Source organism: Xenopus laevis, chromosome 9_10S (genome assembly GCF_017654675.1).
Source record: "Xenopus laevis strain J_2021 chromosome 9_10S, Xenopus_laevis_v10.1, whole genome shotgun sequence".
Classification (NCBI taxonomy): Eukaryota; Metazoa; Chordata; class Amphibia; order Anura; family Pipidae; genus Xenopus; species Xenopus laevis.
In genome coordinates, this window is record NC_054388.1 from 22,507,171 (window position 1) to 22,528,638 (window position 21,468).

At 38.4% G+C, this 21,468-nt stretch overlaps 1 protein-coding gene across 3 annotated transcripts in view; it reads left to right on the top strand.

Annotated features, from left to right (window-relative positions):
* ttyh2.S (tweety family member 2 S homeolog) overlaps positions 1-21,038 on the top strand; it is a 94,659-nt gene extending 73,621 nt beyond the window's left edge. For 2 of the 3 annotated variants that reach the window (XM_041577653.1, XM_041577654.1), the window contains 4 exons: positions 947-1,089; positions 4,719-4,904; positions 6,828-6,906; positions 18,244-21,038. In XM_041577653.1, the coding sequence (XP_041433587.1) occupies positions 947-1,089; positions 4,719-4,904; positions 6,828-6,906; positions 18,244-18,324 (489 nt within the window). In that variant the 3' untranslated portion in view covers positions 18,325-21,038. 3 annotated transcript variants of the gene reach the window in all.
* The last annotated feature ends 430 nt before the right edge of the window (positions 21,039-21,468 follow it).

Sequence of the window (21,468 nt, forward strand, 5' to 3'; positions counted from 1 at the left end):
CCAAAGACTGGTGTGAGTGCACAGTCTATAAAACTTCTACTGTCTTGTTTATTTTTGAATTACTTGTATTAGATATACCATGACCTGGATGAATGAAAATCTTCATAGTCATACTGTCTGTATGCTTCTACACCATAATAGACAGCAAGGTTGTTTGAATTCAGTAAATAGATCCCATACAGAAATGTAATCCTCTGTTTTCTGAAGAAGACACAGCTACACATTTCACACATTCAGGTGTTTGGTCCAGTTAGTGGTGTAACTCTATTCTTCTTTTAAATGACGCACTCACAGCTGAGTAAGCAAGCGGCAGGGGAGAGGGAGTTGCGGAAGTTTGCAGCAGTGCCTATGCGCACTGGGTCCTCTGAAAAATTTACTGGCTGGGGGCCCGGCGTACTTTTGTTACACCCCTGGCTCCAGTCTTGATGGGTAAACATTTGCAATTGGGTCCTTAGTGGGCAAAATTTTTGATCTGCTAGGAGTTTGTGGGGCCACATTTGCCATGTATTTCCAAATGACTGTTACTAGGGAAACATATTGCTCCCTGCAACTGTCAGCAGTCTTGCTCAACTTTTGTTGTATGGAGGAATCCATATTGTGTACATCCTCTTTGCTATAATACTAATTGGCTGCAAGTTTTGTTCCCCTAGCAAAAACATGAACTGTAGAAAGTTATGTCAGTACTGTGACCAAGATTATCTTTGAGGCTGGACCACAAGGACTTATTCATTTAGCGTAATTAAGTTATATGTAGAAGTCTTTGCCAGTCCAGTGAGCAGGCTGCCTGGCAGGGATGCATATTGGGCCTCTACTTGCACTGCCCAGCAGAGGGCACTGGAAGAATTTTATATGGAGAGCACCATATGTTTGTCTGCTTGGTCTTTACATGCTTCCAGTACTGTATGTTAGCCCTGTACCTCTGTCTAATTGAGTCTATCTGGCACAGGACTATCTGGAAGCTCTGATTGGCATCTGCTATGATGGAGTAGAAGGACTGCTGTACCTAAGTCTGTTCTCACTGCTGGCAGCGGTGGCATTCACTGCCATGGTTTGTGCAATGCCACGAGCCTGGAAACACTTGGCAGCTAGGTAAGTTGTTTGTTTGCACAATTGAAAAAGAATCACTTTCATGCAGGTGGTTAAAAGAGTCTTTGATCAAACTTTAATTTCCTTTTTATTTTGTTTATTTCTTATCTTTTTCACTACTAATATAAAATTATGTGAGTGCATTAGTTATGTTAGAACATTGTTAGAACATAATTTATTGTATTTACAGTTTTCCTAATATATATATATATATATATATATATATATATATATATATATATATACACAATATTTTTATTTTCAACAACTTTGTAGTATACCACAGACTGACAGGAGCACAGGGTAAAATTTTTTAATATTCATTGTCAATTGTATACACAGTCAAAAATTATACAAGCATGGTCGCTAATGCCACAATGGTCTGTGCAAACATATTAACATATATTCCCCCATTAGTGAATAAAGGTTAAGAACCTGTGCTGCACTGTACTAGAAGTAAACAAGGAAATATTTAATTAAAAGTAATGAGTTTGTTATATACAATATATTGTCAGGCAACCAGTCTCTTTATATACCGAGGAGCATTCCAAAAACAGTCCTCCAGTGTTGGTCCTTTTATACCCCTGTAACGGGATCTCCAAAGGCTTCAGTTCTGACCAATCAGATGTTAAAGTCCTTGTTTAAGCTGGCCATAGATGTAAAGTTTTTTAAAAGATCCAATCGTTATTGTGAGACCACGATTATCTCGAAATGATCGTTTAAATGTACGATGTGTCCATCAACTAAAAAGACCATTCAGGCGATATTGCCAGCAAAACTGAAGAATAGCTGCCTTCTTGGCCCTGCAAACATAGATACATTGCACAGGGACCGATAAAGATTTTTAAACCTGGCCGATCAATTTTCTGACAGATGTCGGCCGAAAAATCGTAAGATGTACGATCGTTCGAATCCCACTAACCGCACAATAATTTGACGGATTGGTCGGACTTCACTGAAATCGGTCGTTCACCAAAGAAGAATCGTTGCGTCTATGGGGACCTTTATTAATTTAGTCAATGTTCTGTGACGAATCCTCCAGGCCATCTGGTCTCAGATGATAATCTTGTCTGGAACATGTTGGGGGGACTTGAGACATATGTGATGACTATAATGATAATGATCAGCACTCTTAGGTCTTAAAAATGTTGAAAAAAATGTATTAATAAAATGGAAAGAGACTTAAACGTTTCGGCCGACCCCAAGGCCTTTCTCAAAGTGCCCAAATCAACTATGAACATGCCTTAAAAGTATAAACTGGCGGGAACACAACAGCTACAGCGTTATCACATGATCAGCGTCATTAGCAAACCCCAGTTAAGTTGTTTTACTAAATATACATACATTCCATATATGTAAATATGCAACAATTTATCATCATTCATAATACAGACAAAAGTTAAACGCAAATTGCTTTGTTACAATCATATAACATTATCTGTCATAGTTATTAGCAGAAACAGATTCACATTCTAGATGTTACTGCTTCTATATAGATATAGATATATATCACTCATAACAATGTTGTTACAATGTTGCAGTAAAAGAAACAGATTCAGTTACTTGTGTTACAAATATGTGAGTCTAACACATTGATATATCTCTCCCCTTCTTTTTTGGTCTACTAAATCATATATTATATGGCTTTCCTTTCATTTAAATTACAGCACTCGCTCTCTATCTCTTACCCTATATTGCTAATTTATCCTATATTTATGTTACTATGCTGGAGCCGACATGGAACGATCTGCCTGTGGTGTACTCTATAGTTGCTAGGAATGGTAAAGCACTCCCCAAAAATTATGTGTTCACTAACACCCTCTTTTTTAATCCCCTTTGCAGTATACCACCAAAATGTGCTTACATATGTGGAAGTATATTTCCCCTAAATCCAAATAATACGTGTCCCCATAGTGTGTCATAGGCAATCACAAACCAATATTATTATGTATTAATCACCATAAATTCCGTTTTATAAAACCCCATACTCTATCACTCATAATAAGTGTACTCACTCTATTATCATGTGAATAAAATTTGCACCTTATTACACCTATGCACCAACCAATACAAAATCAAAAAAAAATCAATGTCAAACCCACCCCACAGAGTATATTAAAAAATCATCTACTTGAAAAGTCACTCCCCATGTATTGTTCCAAACTCAATCCCTGTTAACCCCAAATACCTATATTATATATATAGAATAACCTATGTATCAGAACACCATACATTTATAATAAAAGTCAATTCCCAGGTTTATTTAAATATTCACAAAATATTTTCAGGGTGAACAGTTGATATTAATCATTACTATGAAATCCACAGTACAACAGATTATGTGACCGCATTTCTCTTAAAACTATCAGGAAAGAATAAAAGCAGTTGCACAATCACTTTTACAATGTGTATTTCCTGCACATATAACTTAGTGGCATAACACATTTTTATATCTATCTAGGGTCACTTTAGGTCTCTATTCCCTTTTTTATTTCACTGATGGTTACAGTCTGAGTTGCAATACTCATTTTAAAAAAGGTCTAACTTTTAAGTTTTCATTAAACCCACAGGGATAAAATGTATTTGAATGAAAACTATACCCCCAAAATGAATTACCTCAGTGAGGCAACTTCGGGCGACTATAGAAAACGCATCGCCGTGTGTGCATTAGCGCAGGCGACTTTTCATTGCAGCCTATGGGGAAAACCGCTGAGGCAGAGTCGGTCAAAAGACGAGGCGATTAGTCGCCAGGCAACAAAATCTCCCCAAATCTCCTCGTGTGGTCTTACCCTAACTAGAAGAAGTGTGGGAGCAATAGAACTCTGTGTTTTAATTGGCTCATGTGACCTAGCATGTATGGTTTGTTTGTGTACACTGTGAATCCTATAATCCCAGGGGGGTGGCCCTTATTCTTTAAAATGGCAATTTTCTATTTTTAATTAACCTATGGCACATTCTACTAAAAACGTATATTATTATGCAAATTATTTATATGAAGCAGGGTTTTTCATATGAGCTATTTTATGCAATTTATCTTTATAAACACCTACATTGTTCTAGGGGTATAGTTTTCCTTTAAAGTAAACATCCATAGGTCTCCCTTCTGCCTAATGTATCCACCCTATTCCCTCGCTGATAACCCATTTTGCTCCTCAAAATAAGGGATTTATAAGGAGAACTCTAAGAAATTGACCCTATATAGCTATAAAAATGGGTTTTATGCCATTAAGTTCTATGTACAGGAACTCCACACTGTGAAAACTGTGATAGAATAACCTGTTTGGCAGCCCAGCAACAGCGTAACTTAATTGCTTAATGTATGTGCTTTCACTCTGGATTAACATTTGCAATAATTGATTCAAAATACACTTGTGCTGCATATATAACCAGTGTGTCAGAGCAGTCCTTTCCATCAACAGATGCCTTAAATTGATAATCCCTTAAAATTCTATGTCAGCATCAGACTTCTCTCAGCTTCACAGAGATCTCTTCCTGTACCACTGAAGGGAAAACATGGAGAACCTGCCTCAAATGTTTCGTTTACTTTGATTAATTCACTCATTGATTTAAAACTGGTTTATCATGAAGTGTCTGAGGGTTGTGTAAGGCAATGTGGCCTCTCTGTGTTTCAGGGATAGAGATTATAATGACGTTGATGACGAAGACCCCTTCAATCCACAAGCTCGCAGAATAGCAGTGCATAATCCAAATCGAGGGCAGCTAAGGAGTTTCTGCAGCTACAGCAGTAGCCTGGGTAGTCAAGCTAGTCTCCAGCCTCCTGCACAAACTGTCTCCAATGCACAAGCTGCTGAATATATGTGAGTAGTGATCTACTTTAAGAGTTTGAGATTTATCTTTATAGTTTTTATATTAGTGTATACTTGGGGGCCGATTCACTAAGGGTCGAATTTCGAAGTTAAAAATACTTCGAAATTCGACCCTCGGATTGAAATCCTTCGACTTCGAATATCGAAGTCGAAGGATTTAGCGCTAATCCTTCGATCGATCGATCGAAGGATTTTTCGTTCGATCGAACGATTAAATCCTTCGAATCGAACGATTCGAAGGATTTGAATCCAATGATCGAACGAAAATCCTTCGATCAAAAAAAGGTTAGCAAGCCTATGGGGACCTTCCCCACAACATTGACTTCGGTAGGTTTTACCTGCCGAAGTAGGGGGTCGAAGTTTTTTTTAAAGGGCAAGTACTTCGACTATCGAATGGTCGAATAGTCGAACGATTTTTCGTTCGATTCGTTCGATTTCGTTCGAATTCGAACGAATTTAACCAATTCGATGGTCGAAGTACCAAAAAAATACTTCGAAATTCGAAGTATTTTTCATTCGAATCCTTCACTCGAGCTTAGTGAATCTGCCCCTTGATGTCTAGATTTTTGCTACATCTTTCTTATTCCCACCACCACCACTACCATAATGACACTCTATAGCCAGTTTTACACTGCTTGATCTTGGCTTATAATTATTATTGTCTCATACAACATTTCCCCTACTATTCTTATATACCTGTTGATAATTGGTCTTCATTGTTTCTTTTCTGCCTCTTAAGGTCTGGTTCTCTGCTAATTTTTGTCATTAAAAAACAAACGGTTTTCTTTTGTGTTTTAATATAAAATGGGTATGGTTTCATTGTACAGTGCTTCCATGAGTTATGGAAAGTCGCTATTGTCCTAGGGCAGGAGAACTAGCTCTGCATATTTACCACCCCCAATGGTGTTATAATCACTGTGATAAATAACGAGGGGAAGTTCATAATGGAGTGCTCAACCTGTGAGGTTTCGACTTGTTGAAAGTGGTGGGTGCTCAACCAGAAATCCCCTTCCTTGCACGGGGTCAAAAGTCAGTATAGACAAAATCCAGAAGTACACCAAAAATAGTGGCTGCATGAAAATAGGTTATTTATTTAGCTCATAAGTATTTCACAAACAAGGCAACGTTTCAGACCCCTCTGGGCCCTTATCAAGCCATTTATGGGCTAAATAAATCACCTATTTTCATGCAGCCACTATTTTTGGTGTGCTTCTGGATTTTGTCTAAATTGGAATTATTATTGACTCTTTAAAGGAGAACTAAAGCTCAACAAAGTATCAGTACAGACATAGTCTAATATGTTATATTATGTATGTATGTGTGTGTGTATATATATATATATATATATATATATATATATATATATATATATATATATATATATATATATATATATATACACACATATAAATACACATATACATATCAGGCAGTTTTCACAGCCTAAGCTTATCTGCATGCTTATCTGCCTGTATATATCAGCCAGTTTTCCCAGCCTATGCTTATCCGCATGCTGAGAAACAGAAATGTCTGACCATAGCCTAGTTTCAGGTCAGTTGGTTAGAAAACAATGAGCCTATGCTGAGACTCAGAGACTCAGACTTACAAGAACAGGATCCAAGATGATGATCTCCTGTAGATAACTTTGAAGGCCTGGCTCATTTTGGTTAATGCTGCTGAATCTCGGTATTGGTTCAATATACTGTATAAAATACACATGTATAGCCATAGTCTTTTTAGGCTTTACTCCTCCTTTACATTAAAATAAATTAAAGTTATACATCTTTGCATGAAGAAAGAAAGGGATAAAGAGAAAATATATCTGACCTAATGCTGCTTCCATCCCCAGAAATTACTATAGCATATGCTATACATATTTTAAAATTAATTTTGTTTCTTCCCACTTTTATTTAGGAATCAGGCAGCTCTGTTCGGTGGAAACCCTCGCTATGAAAACGTTCCTCTGATAGGGAGAGGATCACCTCCACCCACGGTACGCTGGGCCTCTGAATCCAAGTCTTTTTTATAGCAATTTGTAATAAGTTTTGTGAAGGGGACATTTGATTAGATGGTGGGGACATACAGGGCCTGACAGGAGCAACGGGGATTGGTGCACGGGAAATTTAAAAAATGATCGTATCTCCAGTGCATCTCCAGTGTTTTTGAACCAATGTGGGTGTGGTTGGGCAGCATGCCACCCCCCTAAAATCCTGCCGCCCTAGGCCCGGGCCTAGGTGGCCTTTCCACAAATCCGGGCCTGGAGACATATTGGTAATTGCATTTTCAAAACACTTACTGCATTTTCAAAACACTTACTGTCAGTACAGAAGATACAAAAGGCATGCACATTGTCCCACAAAAAATGCCTTCCCTTGAGACCTAGAGTACATATTAGAATTTCAAATGCTTTTGTTTTATAGAAGGGAAAATACTTGTTTTGTGCAAAGCAACAGTGCTAACAACTAAATTCTGTCCTGATTATATGTCAGGCCCAGTGAATGGAGTAAGGATACATACAGTACCCTAGGCTTTAGAATACAGCATGTTCTTTTCCACTACCAGGCTGGTGTCTCTCTGCAATTTAAATGACCAGACAGTATTGTTTTTGGAAAACACTTCTTGAATATTAGACATGCAACCTATACAGTTGAATCTCTCTACCTATACCATCTTTCTGCCTACGTGCTAGGTCATTGCTATGAAGCTGCACAGCCATGGGCCATAAGTATCCCACCTATGTAAACCTCTGGTCTCCAGATTTTCCAGGTGCTCCATAGAACTCCTTATATGACATCATCATCTTAATATGATGATGTCCATAAATGAATGACTGTCTATGAATGAATGAATGTCTATGGCCTATGAACATGTATATCAAATAACTGGTTCACAACCCAGAAAAGAGTTGGACAGAACAAAGCCAGGTTTTTGATATTAGGACACCAGAGGATCTGTGGTAAACATACAAATGTTATTTTTTTAACTCTTGGATGAATATAACAGATTATGTTATTTTCAGAACCCCCAGCCCAATTGATTTCTTAAGAAAGCAGTAAGTGCTGTAATGTGCCACTCAGGTATTCTGCTCTTCTGCAAGCATTCTTTTCTATGAACATGTGTACCTGTGTACATGTGTACAGGTTTGCCAAGGACACAATATAAAATTGGTGCTATTACAGAAGCAAGTTGTATGGCAGCTCCTATTTGTATCATTAAATAATATGTTTGGAATCGAAATATCCACATTTCATTTGGCTGATAATGATTGATTCTAAGCTTTTTTAAAACTGTTTTTAACTATTACTGTTTACGAAATGAGGTTATAACACTAATGATATGGATCATCTCTGTATCAGACATTTGAAGTCATAATTGGGTGGTTCAACCACTTCAGTGCAAACTGAAGAAGGAACCCTGTGGTTCGAAACATGATCTCAGAATAAATTCACAAAGAAAGTGCACTTTTTGCTCTCCAGTTGACTTTTGTTATTTTCACAGTACATTTAGCCTGGACTTGGCGAATCCTGACCAACGTAAGATTGAGTACTACGCTCAATTTAAACACTCCAGTGGCATCAAATAATGGTCTACTTTGCACTTTAGTATAGTCATAATTGTTTGTAGTGTGTTATGTTGTTCTACATGTTAATTATTTCTTTGTTTTTGCACCCATGTATTGGAGCAATATGGTAAACAGTAAGTTCTATCTATCGGTATGTGCTGTGTCCTGTTATCCTCTCCCTCTTTGTGTATACCTTGTGTAAACACACACACTGTCCTGAAGGAGAACTAATTTTACACTTGTGTAAAAGTGCACAGGATCACTGAAGTACATACAGAATCACTGAAGTAAATCAGGTTAAATATATCAGAGTATTAACTCTCATATACTGTATTTACTATAGAACTAGGTAATAGTAATTCTTCCCCAGTGGGTGCCCACTCCATAAAGATAGCATTAGTTATAGTGCCTGAGGCATAAAACATTTAGATAGACATTTAACCACCCAGAATTATAAGATATCTATCTATTCCAAGGGACTAAATTATATTGAAATCGAATGTCTTGTTGGTTGCATTGAGGTTTTGACCAAGTCAATAGAAGTTAAAGCCGCTCCAGACTCACCCCTCATATGTTCACCACAGTACAGCTCCAATATCAGATCCGGGTGCTCTGCCAGCAGTTCCCACTGTAATAAATTGTTCTAAAGCAAAGGAAAGACGGCACTCCGGATAAAAGTGATGGTTTATTGCAACAGGTCACAGACCAACATCACCTGACACATTTTGGGAGCACCTCCCTTAATAATAGGCTTAATTATAATCATAAGCCTAAGGGAGCTGCTCCCAAAACGCGTCAGGTGATGTTGGTCTGTGACCTGTTGCAATAAACCATCTCTTTTATCTGGAGTGACGTCTTTCCTTTGCTTTAGAAGCATTGGGGTTTTGCACTGGGACCAGAAGTGACACCATACCCACTTTTGCACATTTTGCTTATTTGTTCCCACATTGTAACATCAAGCACAAGTTGTGGTTTATATTACGGTTATTCTAGAATTCTAGGAGAAGAGCTCTGCATTGTTGGTTTTGCAGGTAAAAAAAAATGCAGTTTGAATCAAATTAGTGCCTTTTGCACTTTAGTAATTGTCTTTTTACAAAATAATAACTTGAATACATTTCCAAACAAAAACGTTTGATGTAGTATACAAAAACCCATGACTTTTTAGCAGGGAATGTGATGGATCTGTGACACACAAAAGGTTAAAGGGATTCTGTCATGGGAAAAAAAACTTTTTCAAAATGAATCAGTTAATAGTGCTGCTCCAGCAGAATTCTGCACTGAAATCCATTTCTCAAAAGAGCAAACAGATTTTTTTTATATTCAATTTTGAAATCTGACATGGGGCTAGACATATTGTCAATTTCCCAGCTGCCCCTGGTCATGTGACTTGTGCTCTGATAAACTTCAATCACTCTTTACTGCTGTACTGCAAGTTAGAGTGATATCACCCCCTCCCTTTCCCCCCCCCCCAGCAGCCAAACAAAAGAACAATGGGAAGGTAACCAGATAGCAGCTCCCTAACACAAGATAACAGCTGCCTGGTAGATCTAGGAACAGCACTCAATAGTAAAAACCTGTGTCCCACTGAAACACATTCAGTTACATTGAGAAGGAAAAACAGCAGCCTGCCAGAAAGCATTTCTCTCCTAAAGTGCAGGCACAAGTCACATGTTTAGGGGCAGCTGGGAAATTGACAAAATGTCTAGCCCCATGTCAGATTTCAAAATTGAATATAAAAAAATCTGTTTGCTCTTTTGAGAAATGGATTTCAGTGCAGAATTCTGCTGGAGTAGCACTATTAACTGATGTGTTTTGAAAAAAACATGTTTTACGATGACAGGATCCCTTTAAGGACATATTCAAGGTGTGTCTGTATAGACAAAGGCCATGGGCACTGATAAACCCAGTGGCTATAACAATTATGTGCATGCCTCCATAAGAACAATAGGCAGATCCAGCAGGGGGTGATAATCTAGTCAATCAGGCTCCAATTCATCTTCACACACCTGAATGGTAACAATAGGGGGGCATAACAAGAGCCACCAGGAGAGAGTTGGAAGGCAGTCTTTAGAGAAAGAAGAAAGGACTCCTGCTTAACTACCCTTCGGTCATTACTTACTTCGTGTTTTCTGTGGTTTGTGGATAGACTTTTGTGGATCTTCATAAATGCCTTTTTGTTATCCATAGAATGATTGGTTGCTTTAATATTGGACAACACCCAGTTATAAGCATGGTAGAAGAACTGGCCTTGCTACATCTGTAAATCCTACGTGGATTATGTCATAATCACAGAATTAACTACACAGGGTTTACAAGAAGACAAATGGCTGCCATTTGAAACCCAATCTACACATCGACCAGGCCAATCAGCTGTGGCAGATATCTTGCTAGAGCATGAGGGAGATCATTCAGTATCCTCTCTACTTATGCCACAACATTGGGGATGGCTTGAACCTTCAATTTGCCACCTCAGAGGACTTAAAGGTAGAGGCTGCAGGGCAAGGTGCATCACTGGATGATCTATAATGGATCTGTATCATTCTTGGCTGGTGACTCTTGAAGCTGATCTGACTGGTACTGAAAGACTGAAATTGTTAGAGCTTACCATCCAGGAAAATCAAGGAAGGACCTCACATCTTGGCACATCACCAGAGAACTGGTCTGGTCTTAAGAGTGGCTTGGATGATTTATTGGACAAACATAATATCCAAGGCTATTGTGACACTAAAATCTATAGTTAGTATAGATATGGGTATATATATAGTATATATATAGTACAGAACACTTACTCCTATACCCAAAAACCCAGTTAATCTTTCCTGTGCTCTCTGGAATGCCAGATCTGTCTGCAACAAGCTCACCGCTATACACGACCATTTCATTGCAAATTCCTTTAACCTACTCGCACTTACTGAAACCTGGCTTTCTCCTACTGACACTGCCTCACCTGCTGCCCTGTCCTATGGGGGCCTACACCTTACTCATACTCCCAGACCTGGTAACAGACCTGGAGGTGGGGTAGGTTTGCTTCTCTCTCCCCGCTGTACTTTTAAAGTTCTTCCACCTGTTCCCTCTTTATCATTCTCCTCATTTGAGGCTCACTGCATTAGGCTCTTTTCTCCGGTTTCACTCTGCATTGCTGTTATATATCGACCACCAGGACCAACTGCACAATTTCTGGACAACTTTGCTGCCTGGCTTCCTTACTTTCTTTCATCTAACATACCATCCATCATATTAGGTGACTTTAATATACCCGTTAACAACATTAACAACTCTTCTGTCTCTAAACTTCTTTCACTAACCTCCTCCCTAGGCTTATCTTTGTGCTCAGACTCCCCCTCTCACTCCAATGGTAATGCTCTGGATCTCATATTTACCAGACTCTGTTCAACCACCAATTTTACTAACTCACCATTTCCCCTCTCTGATCACAATATGCTCACATTTCAACTCTCACTAACTCCCTCCTCACCCCCTGCTATTCCCCAAACACGTACTTACCGTGACTTGCAAGCTATAGACCTGTCACATCTCTCTTCTTCCTTTGACTCTCTTCACTCTAATATCTCAGCCATCTCATGTCCTAATGTGGCTACCTCTGTCTACTATAGTACTCTCACCACTGCCCTAAATGAGCTTGCTCCTATAAAAACTAAACGTTCTCGACCCAAGCCACTTCAACCTTGGCATACTGCTCATACAAAAGCGCTCCAAAGACACTCACGTGCACTTGAGCGTCGCTGGCGCAAATCCCGTTCAGAATCAGACTTTTGGAGCTACAAATCTGCCCTGCGCTCCTTTAACACCAGCCTCTTCCAAGCCAAACAAACATACTTTACTTCACTCATTAACTCCCTTTCTAAAAAACCAGCACAACTTTTCTCCACCTTTAACACTCTCCTTTCCCCTTCTCCACCCCCTCCATGCACATCTGTCTCTGCTCAATATATTGCTGAGCACTTCAAAAACAAAATTGACACTATCAGAAGGGACATTACACTACTCAACCCCCCAAGACTTCCACCACCCTCCCTCCACACTCCCCAGTCCCTCCTGTGCTCCTTCACCCCTGTCACTGATGAGGAAGTCTCAAAGCTTCTGGCCTCTTCTCACCTTACCACCTGCCCGCTTGATCCAATTCCCTCAAAACTTCTCCGCAATACCAATCCGTGTCTAATCAAAGCCTTAACTCACCTATTTAATCTTTCCCTCTCAACTGGACTGTTTCCTTCTCAACTAAAACATGCTCTTGTCACCCCCATTCTGAAAAAACCCTCTCTTGATCCCTCCAATCTTAACTACCTCCGACCTATCTCTCTGCTACCTTTCATCTCTAAACTACTTGAGCGCCTAGTCTACATCCGACTTACCTCATTCCTCTCTGACAATAACCTGCTGGACCCCCTACAATCTGGTTTTAAGCCACAACACTCCACGGAAACTGCCCTGACTCGACTGACTAATGACCTTTTAACCGCTAAAGCCAACAATCACTTCTCACTACTAATACTGCTTGATCTCTCAGCCGCATTTGACACTGTAGATCACCCTCTCCTCCTCCAGTCCCTCCAGTCACTTGGCCTTCGTGACACAGCCCTGTCCTGGTTCTCTTCTTACATCACCAATCGTTCCTTCAGTGTCTCCTACAATGGAGTAGCATCTTCTCCCCTACCTCTTTCTGTTGGAGTTCCTCAAGGCTCTGTCCTGGGACCATTACTATTCTCCCTCTATACTTCCTCCCTTGGCAAATTAATAAATTCTTATGGTTTCCACTACCACCTCTATGCTGACGATACTCAGATCTATCTCTCATCTCCTGATCTCAACCCAGAACTCCTAACTCGCGTCTCCTCCTGCCTGTCCGCTATCTCTACCTGGATGTCACAACGCTACCTTAAATTAAACCTCTCTAAAACTGAAATGGTTCTCTTTCCTCCAACTAACACCAGTAGCATCCCCGAAGTATCCATCATAGTTAACAATTCCACTATCACCCCCTCTCCCCAGGCCCGGTGCCTTGGGGTTATCCTAGATTCTGCCCTTTCATTCACTCCTCATATCCAGTCACTTATTAAATCTTGTCACTTCCACCTAAAGAACATATCCAAAATACGATAATTTATCACCCAAGACGCTGCCAAAATTCTTATTCACTCTCTCATCATATCGCGTCTAGACTACTGTAACTCTCTTTTAATTGGCCTCCCCCTCCAGAGACTGTCACCTCTCCAGTCCATAATGAACACTGCTGCGAGGCTCATACACCTCAGCAACCGCTCCTCCTCTGCCTCGCCATTCTGTCAATCCCTGCACTGGCTTCCGTTACCTTTCAGAATCAAATTCAAATTAATGACACTGACTTTCAAAGCACTTCATAACTCTGCCCCACCCTACATCTCTGAACTCATCTCTATATACTCACCCACTCGCTTACTACGCTCCTCTACTGACCTGCTACTCAACTCTTCTCTCATTACCTCCTCACATGCTCGCATTCAAGACTTTGCAAGGGCTGCACCCCTCCTCTGGAACGCTCTCCCACGGTCTGTCCGACTTTCTCCCAACCTTTCTACTTTCAAGAAATCTCTGAAAACGCACTTCTTTCGAGAAGCCTACCCTCACTCTGCTTAACTACCAAACGCAATACCACATTTCTCACCCACTCAATTCGATCTTGCCCACTCCCACACCTTGTGTATTACTCCCTTCCCTTTAGACTGTATGCCTATGCATAGGGCCTTCCTCACCTTTTTGTACCTGTATTGATTGTGATGTTTGTTACTCCATATATTCTATGTATGTAATTCATGTGATGTAGTTGTATAATCACATTTACTTTACAGTGCTACGCAATATGTTGGCGCTATATAAATACATGTTAATAATAATAATAATATATAGTTTGTGAGTGTATGGAGGGGTCAGTGGCAGTGTGTGTATGTATCAATGCTGGGTTTCATTTGGAGGGGTTGAACTTGATGGACTTTGGTCTTTTTTAACTCGATCTAATTATGTAACTGGGGGGTGGCATGTGATGGATTTGTGGAAACACTGGAGAAATTAATTTGATTTCTATCTTAAACCTAAGTCCAAAGGGTCAAGGACATATTCAAGGTTTGTCTGTGTAGACCAGAGGTCCCCAACCTTTTTCACCCGTGAGCAACATTCAGATGTAAAAAGAGTTGGGGAGCAACACAAGCATGAAAAATGTTCCTGGCTGGTGTAAAATAAGGGCTGTGATTGACTAGGGGTAGCACCTATATGGACTGGCAGCATACAGGAGACTCTGTTTGGCAGTACATCTGGATTTTATGCAACTAAAACTTGCCGCCAAGCCTGGAATTCAAAAATAAGCACCTGCTTTGAGGCCACTGGGAGCAACATCCAAGCAGTTGGGGAGCAACATGTTGCTCACGAGCTACTGGTTGGGGATCACTGGTGTAGACAATGGCCATGGGATAAGGAATAATAAGTACTGACCACCAGTGGATCAAACAAGTCTGTTTATGCCTCCAGCAGGGGGGGGAAATAATCCAGTCACCCAGGTTCCAATTCGTCACCACACACCTGAATGGTAACAATAAGGACTTGCTGGGAGGCTGGGTCAATGGGGCATAAAAAGAGTCACCAGAACTTGGAAGACAGTCTTCAGAGAGAGAAGAAATGAGTCCTGCACAAATCGGATCTTAGACTTTTGTGGGACTTTTTTTGTTATCCATAGAAGGAATTGTTGCTGTTGTTTTATCATTGGACTTTACAAAATAAATTGATAAAGTGCCATGTGGTTACTCTCCAATGTTTCTGAATGTTTCTGTTAGGCCATTTTCATTACAGGTGAATTTATATTTTTGTTAAATTAAAAACCTTTACAAAACAATATCATGGCATATCAGAATGGACATATTACAATATTTACATTATTTACAATGAGAAAGTAGAATGAGTCCAAGAAAAAAAACAAATTCATCCAATACTTCCCATTCACACTTTGTTTGTATCATTAATCTTATTAAATATCACTTTCATTAAAATGTTATCTTAATGTAAGGTCTGTTTCTGCAGAGAATTTATGCATCTCATAGACCAGTGCTGATACCAAATCACTGACCAAATAATATGCCTCCTAGTTATAGCGATGCTTTATATAAATGATTCCTCTCAGCATAATCATTGACACGTATATTACAAAAACCTTCAGAACTCCCTCATATAAACTACTTAATATAGAACATCCTGCCAAAATCTGCTCTTGACTCTCCTTCACCCCCACACCCCCAGGGACACTATCAGTTTACACGGCTCAGATATTTTAAGTTGCCCCTTACATATAATTTCCCTGCAGTGACAGCCAGGCGTTATCTAAAAGCATTGCAGGGGATCTTGCACCATTTAAATATTTTAAGGTTTCCTTCAGGCTCTTACTGATACAGTCCCTTATAGTCAAAGGGATGGAGAAGAAAGTCATAAATACCCTGGCATAGATTTGTTTTTGTGAGTTTGAGTACTTTCCACTGCTCCAGTGCACCACTTCTTTATCAGCTTAAGGGCTTGGGCAATGTGTGGAGGAAAATAGATCTGTCTTACTCTCTTCGCCGTTCCACCTTGCATCCAGTCCATGATAAAAGACGATGCCCAAGACCTGAGACAACATTTCCACAGTGTGCTTGTTCTTGTTCGACCCCCAACTTTAGTACATGTCACCAAAGCAGGTCACAGGACAGGCCATCCCTAAACCTCCCTCTTTCCTCTGCAGGAACATTTCCCCTCTTTTGACTGGATTAAGCCTATTCCCCCCAAACATCTGGAAGAATAAGAATCTATAGTTACAAGAAGCCACAGACTTGCAAAATACAGAATATAGACCTATAGCAAATAGGAGTAAAAAGTTATGTTAAACAATGAGCTGCATAATCCTAGAACTATATGTTCTTTAAATTAGTAATTTTGTAAAATGTCTGCAGGGTAAAGTAGGCTTGTTCGTAGTCATATTGGTAAATTAAATTAGTGTAAAAGACCAAAATTGCATCACTTTACCTACATGTTTTTTTTTTCTCCTGGGAGTAAACTTACTCCAATGAAGATTGTATCTGGGTGATTGTCATACAATGAATAACCATGTGCACCCCATTCCTGAACACTACTCTATAATACTAGGTTATTTCAAGATACATAAAATTCAAATAATGTATATCTGAAATTATAATTATGAAATTTAAGTGAGGAAACTTTCTGCCTTGATTTTAATTTTATTTTTGCCTAAGCAATATTTTGTCCTTACAATAGTGAAAATAGGCAATTTCATTATAATTTTTGGACCGCACAAGTTATACCCATGTTATACGCTGTGTATACACTATACCCCTATTTTCGGGGTGTGTGCTGTAGGCGTTCCAACACTTGTCAACTGTGACAATTAGGTTGTTAATAATGTAGTTCAACAACACCATTTCACATTCCATTATTCCACAATGCAGCTTAGCTTTGTGTGTTCATCAATTTGTTTTACAATTTGCAAAGGTTACAGTGTTCACATATTCCTACAGCCTTTAAGTGCTGTTTTTTTCCAAGCCACTTTCGCAACTGGTCATCTAAAATCTGTTTTTCATCTTCCCATCGTTGATTATAATGTGTTATTAGCCTTATTTTATTACCATTTTCTCGTACCTCACTATCGTATAACAATGTTTTACTTTTTCCATTATTTGCTCTCTTAAACCCCTTCTTCTGAACCTCTCATTCATTTCCATAGCCTGTTTTTACTGTTTTTATCTGAGCAATTTCTACATATTCTGATAAACTGACCCACAGGAATGCCTTTAATTAAAGGCAGTGGATGGTGTTTACTTGCATACAGGAATGAATTTAATGCCATCTTCTTCCTATAGGTCTGTGTAATAATCTCTCCCTTATTTCTATCATTATATCTAAAAAAAAGTTTTAGTTTTATTCCAGTCATATGTTATTTTAATATTCCTATTATTTACATAGTAGCTTAACAAATTCATGTAGGGCATCATCTGTTCCAAGCCAAAGTATTAGTACATCATCCATATACCAAATCAATAATAGTACCACTTCCTTCAAACCTAATTCCACTGTCAAACAAGTCCATAATGATGATAGGGTGTATGAAGTCCCCATCAAAGTCCCTCTCACTTGAAGGCAGTATTTATCATTTAATACAAATAGATTATTTACCATAAAAAAAAAAAGCTAAGCTGTATTGTAGAATAACAGATACTGGAATGGTGTTTTTTAACTACAATTATTAACCTCCTTAGTGATACAATTTGAGTGGGCAATACAGTATAATCACTGTAAATGCAACATAATAATATCTAAAAACTGTGAATGGCTTAAAGGTATTATTGAGATCTATAAATGGTGAGGGTAAAAAGGTGTCGTTCAACTTCATTCATTGGTGCCACAAACAGTGCATAAAGAAAGGGAGGGGTTAAGTACATTAACCCCTTAGATAAAGCTAGCTTGTGTTTGGTTTTATTTATTGGTTGTTATTTGTAAGTACAAGCACTTGCTTGCTCTTATAAACCTTTAATTAATTTGTTTGCTAGGTATTCAACAAAATATTTATATAGGGATCCCATAATCATGCAGTGCCGAATTGTCTGCTCTTTGTCCTACTTTTCCTAAGTTTCTGTAAAATGTTTATGTGAAGCCGACTGTAATGATTTATGACACTTGTGTATGGAAAATGTTGTGAATATTCATTGTATCTCATATATGCATTTTTCTCCTCCTCTCTAGTATTCTCCAACTATGAGGGCCACATATCTCTCAATGAATGAGGAGTCTCCTAATATATACAGCAATGTGTTTCCTGCCTAGTCCCACCTGATTCAAGATGCTCTCCTCTGTTCAATATGCTGGGTGACACTGCCAATGGGTTCTTGTTAAAGATAATGGAATGTTTACAACAAAGGTCTAATTATAGAACTGGGACATCCACTAAGAGACGTCTTCCAACCACAGCGGATTTTCCTTGTAACAACATAGACGATAGTGTTTGTATCCATATTTCTTGGAAATGCCGTGTTTGCCAAGATCTAATTGGATAACTCTCAACACCATAATCTCTAAATCGACTCCATGATACTGTCTCATGCACCCTCTGGGATTTAGAGTGTTTTAAAGTCCTACATAACATTAGTCAGATCAGGTGGACAGTGTGACCGCAACAGACACTGCCTTTCTTAAAAACAGACTGATATTTACAGATGATGTAAATTGCTGTCTTACTTATTGGACAATTCTTAATATTCATGTGTGCAGCATCTTTTTAGGTAATACACAAAAAAACGTCACTTATGTTCTTTGGACACAATATAGGATGCTGGATAAAACAGATGAACTAACTACTCAGGTGTTGTTTTATGAACCTTCTTAATAAGAATGGTTTGACCCATGAATTGTGGTAGCCTTCCTGGTTTAGAATAGGCCAGTTGAAAATAATATTTAATGTTGAAAGTGATTTTTAACCTTCATTTTTCAGCTTTTCATAATCAAACATCTATCCAATAAGTCTTTTGATTATGTTCAATTTCCAATCCATTAAGGATACTCTTATGAAAAAGGTTTTACATTTATGTATTACACCTGATAGATATGCAAGTGTTTGACAGATTGGCTAGATATGGCTATATAGGGCCAGAGTGTACAGGTAGCACTTAGCAAACATGTATGTATACCACGTACATATGGACAGATTACCTAACCCCAGATGTTGATTAAAAAAACATACAACCCTTTCACTTGTCATTGGGATGCTGGGAATGGTAACATTCAGAGAGCCACAGGTTGCTTAGCTGTACCCAAATACATATGAGCTCTGTACTGACCTAAGTATATGAGGCAGACGGAAATCTCTTCAGTGTGGCAATGTTCCTAAATGGGATGAATGAAAATAAAATAATGCTACATTCACATAACCTATAATGGAGAACAAAACCCATATTGTAAACACAGGGGCCACGTACAGTCCAGCAGCAAAAGTCATACTAGAATGTCTTCTTCCTTATCTATTCATTTGCAAAATATAGTTATAGATAGGTATTAGTACTGAATACATTTCTTAAACTTAAAAATACCTCAAATTAAAGTTAGGTGAACATCTTATTCAATTGTTCAATTGGCCATTCTCAATATAGATAGTGGACTTTGGCAGATTTTTTAGCTTCAGCTTTGGCTTCAGATGCTTGGGTGCCCAACAATCACCCAATGCTGGGACATGTATAAGACAAATTTGTCTGAACATAAGGTTGCACTCAGGTAATGTAGTTATTTCCCATTGCACACCAGTTGTCAATAGCAGATTGAGAAGTTGTGATGATACCATTTGTCCATTCATAATTATAGACCACATTGTTTCAATCATTCCAACCACAATTCTAACAGCTAAAGGCATGCCAGTAACAGTCCCAGGTATTATAGAAAAATATGCGTTTCTTATTTCGAATTATGCATTCAAAAACTCATGTACAAAATTAAGTTAAATTGGTAAAACTCATGTAAACTTAGTCATCTAAAAGCTGCCGAGTTCATGTAGAAGTCAATGGGAAGCATCTACTGCAAATTTAAAGCCTCATTGAGCACAATAAAGCTAGTAAAAATTCAATGTATTCAATTTTTTCACAAATTTTATTCAAGCAAATTTTTATATTCACATTTTTTAATAAATGAGAAAACCTTTCAAATTCTGAATATATTCAAAGCTGAAAAAAAACTCTAACATTACACAAAGTCAGGCTTTCCAGTAAGTTAACCAGTAAGGGGCCTAATATCATCTAACACACAAGGTTATTGTCCTCACTGTTGTTAAACCAGCTGGCAAAAAAACTGGATCTGTACCATAAATGACCAATTCAGTCCTCCACGTGTGGCCAAATATTCAGTGATTCAGACTGCTACCCACATTAGGCTGGCAGCTTTGTCATTCAAAGAATGTTTGCAAAATTCTTCTACCAGAATTGTATTAATATGGCAGCAATCTAAAAATATAATGACTGGGTATTATTGTGTATGTTAGAAGATTTTGGCCCCTTTACAACAAGCACTCATGGGATTACTACACACAACTCTTATTTACAGGAAGTAAGCTTGTCTAAGTATGTTCCTCTGTAGTAGTTTCTATTTGTATGTATCTCTGTCTTCAGTTCAGTGCTAATGAATATACTAAGAGCTTTATAAATAAATACTAATGATTGTGTATATATATATGTATATATATATATATATATATATATATATATATATATACATATGCGCCTATGTGATAAATTACTGTATATTGTGTATTATTTAACAGTGTTTCCTTTGCAAATAGACATATGCCTTTCAAGAAACCCACTATTATTGATGGTGCCTTAGACCCAGTGGTGTTACTGTTGAGGTAGAAGGCCTTGTGCAGGGTACACATCTTCCAATAAGCTGTTCCCACTCCACCAAGGTATCCATAGTTACACCCCCAGCTCTGACCCACACATTTAAATATCTAAATAACACCAAACCAGAAAGCTCCATAATAAAAATTGTATTAAAAAACCCAACTACAAATGGTTTTATTGAATTGAATACCACTGCATACTACATATTTATTTTCCAAATTGAGCTATCTATTTAAGAGCATGTATCTTGCTGTAGCTTTATTATCTGTAAGAAAATTTAGATAGCATTAAAAACAGAACATTTAAACCACACCTGTTTTCTCTATAGAGGTGAAAAAGGATTTGAAAAGGAACATGGCTTACTATAGAATTTGTTCATAGTACCATTATCAGGAGACTTCTCTTAGATATGGGTGATAGGAACACTGGTATATGTCATTGGTTTATTGCATCTATTTGTTGTATCCGTAATAGCACTTGAGTACTAACATATAAAGACTCTGGATCTCTGGGGTTTTCCAGTCTTTCCTTGATTTGGATCACCATACTCTAAAGCTATCCATGCATTACAATATCTGCAAATGTGGCA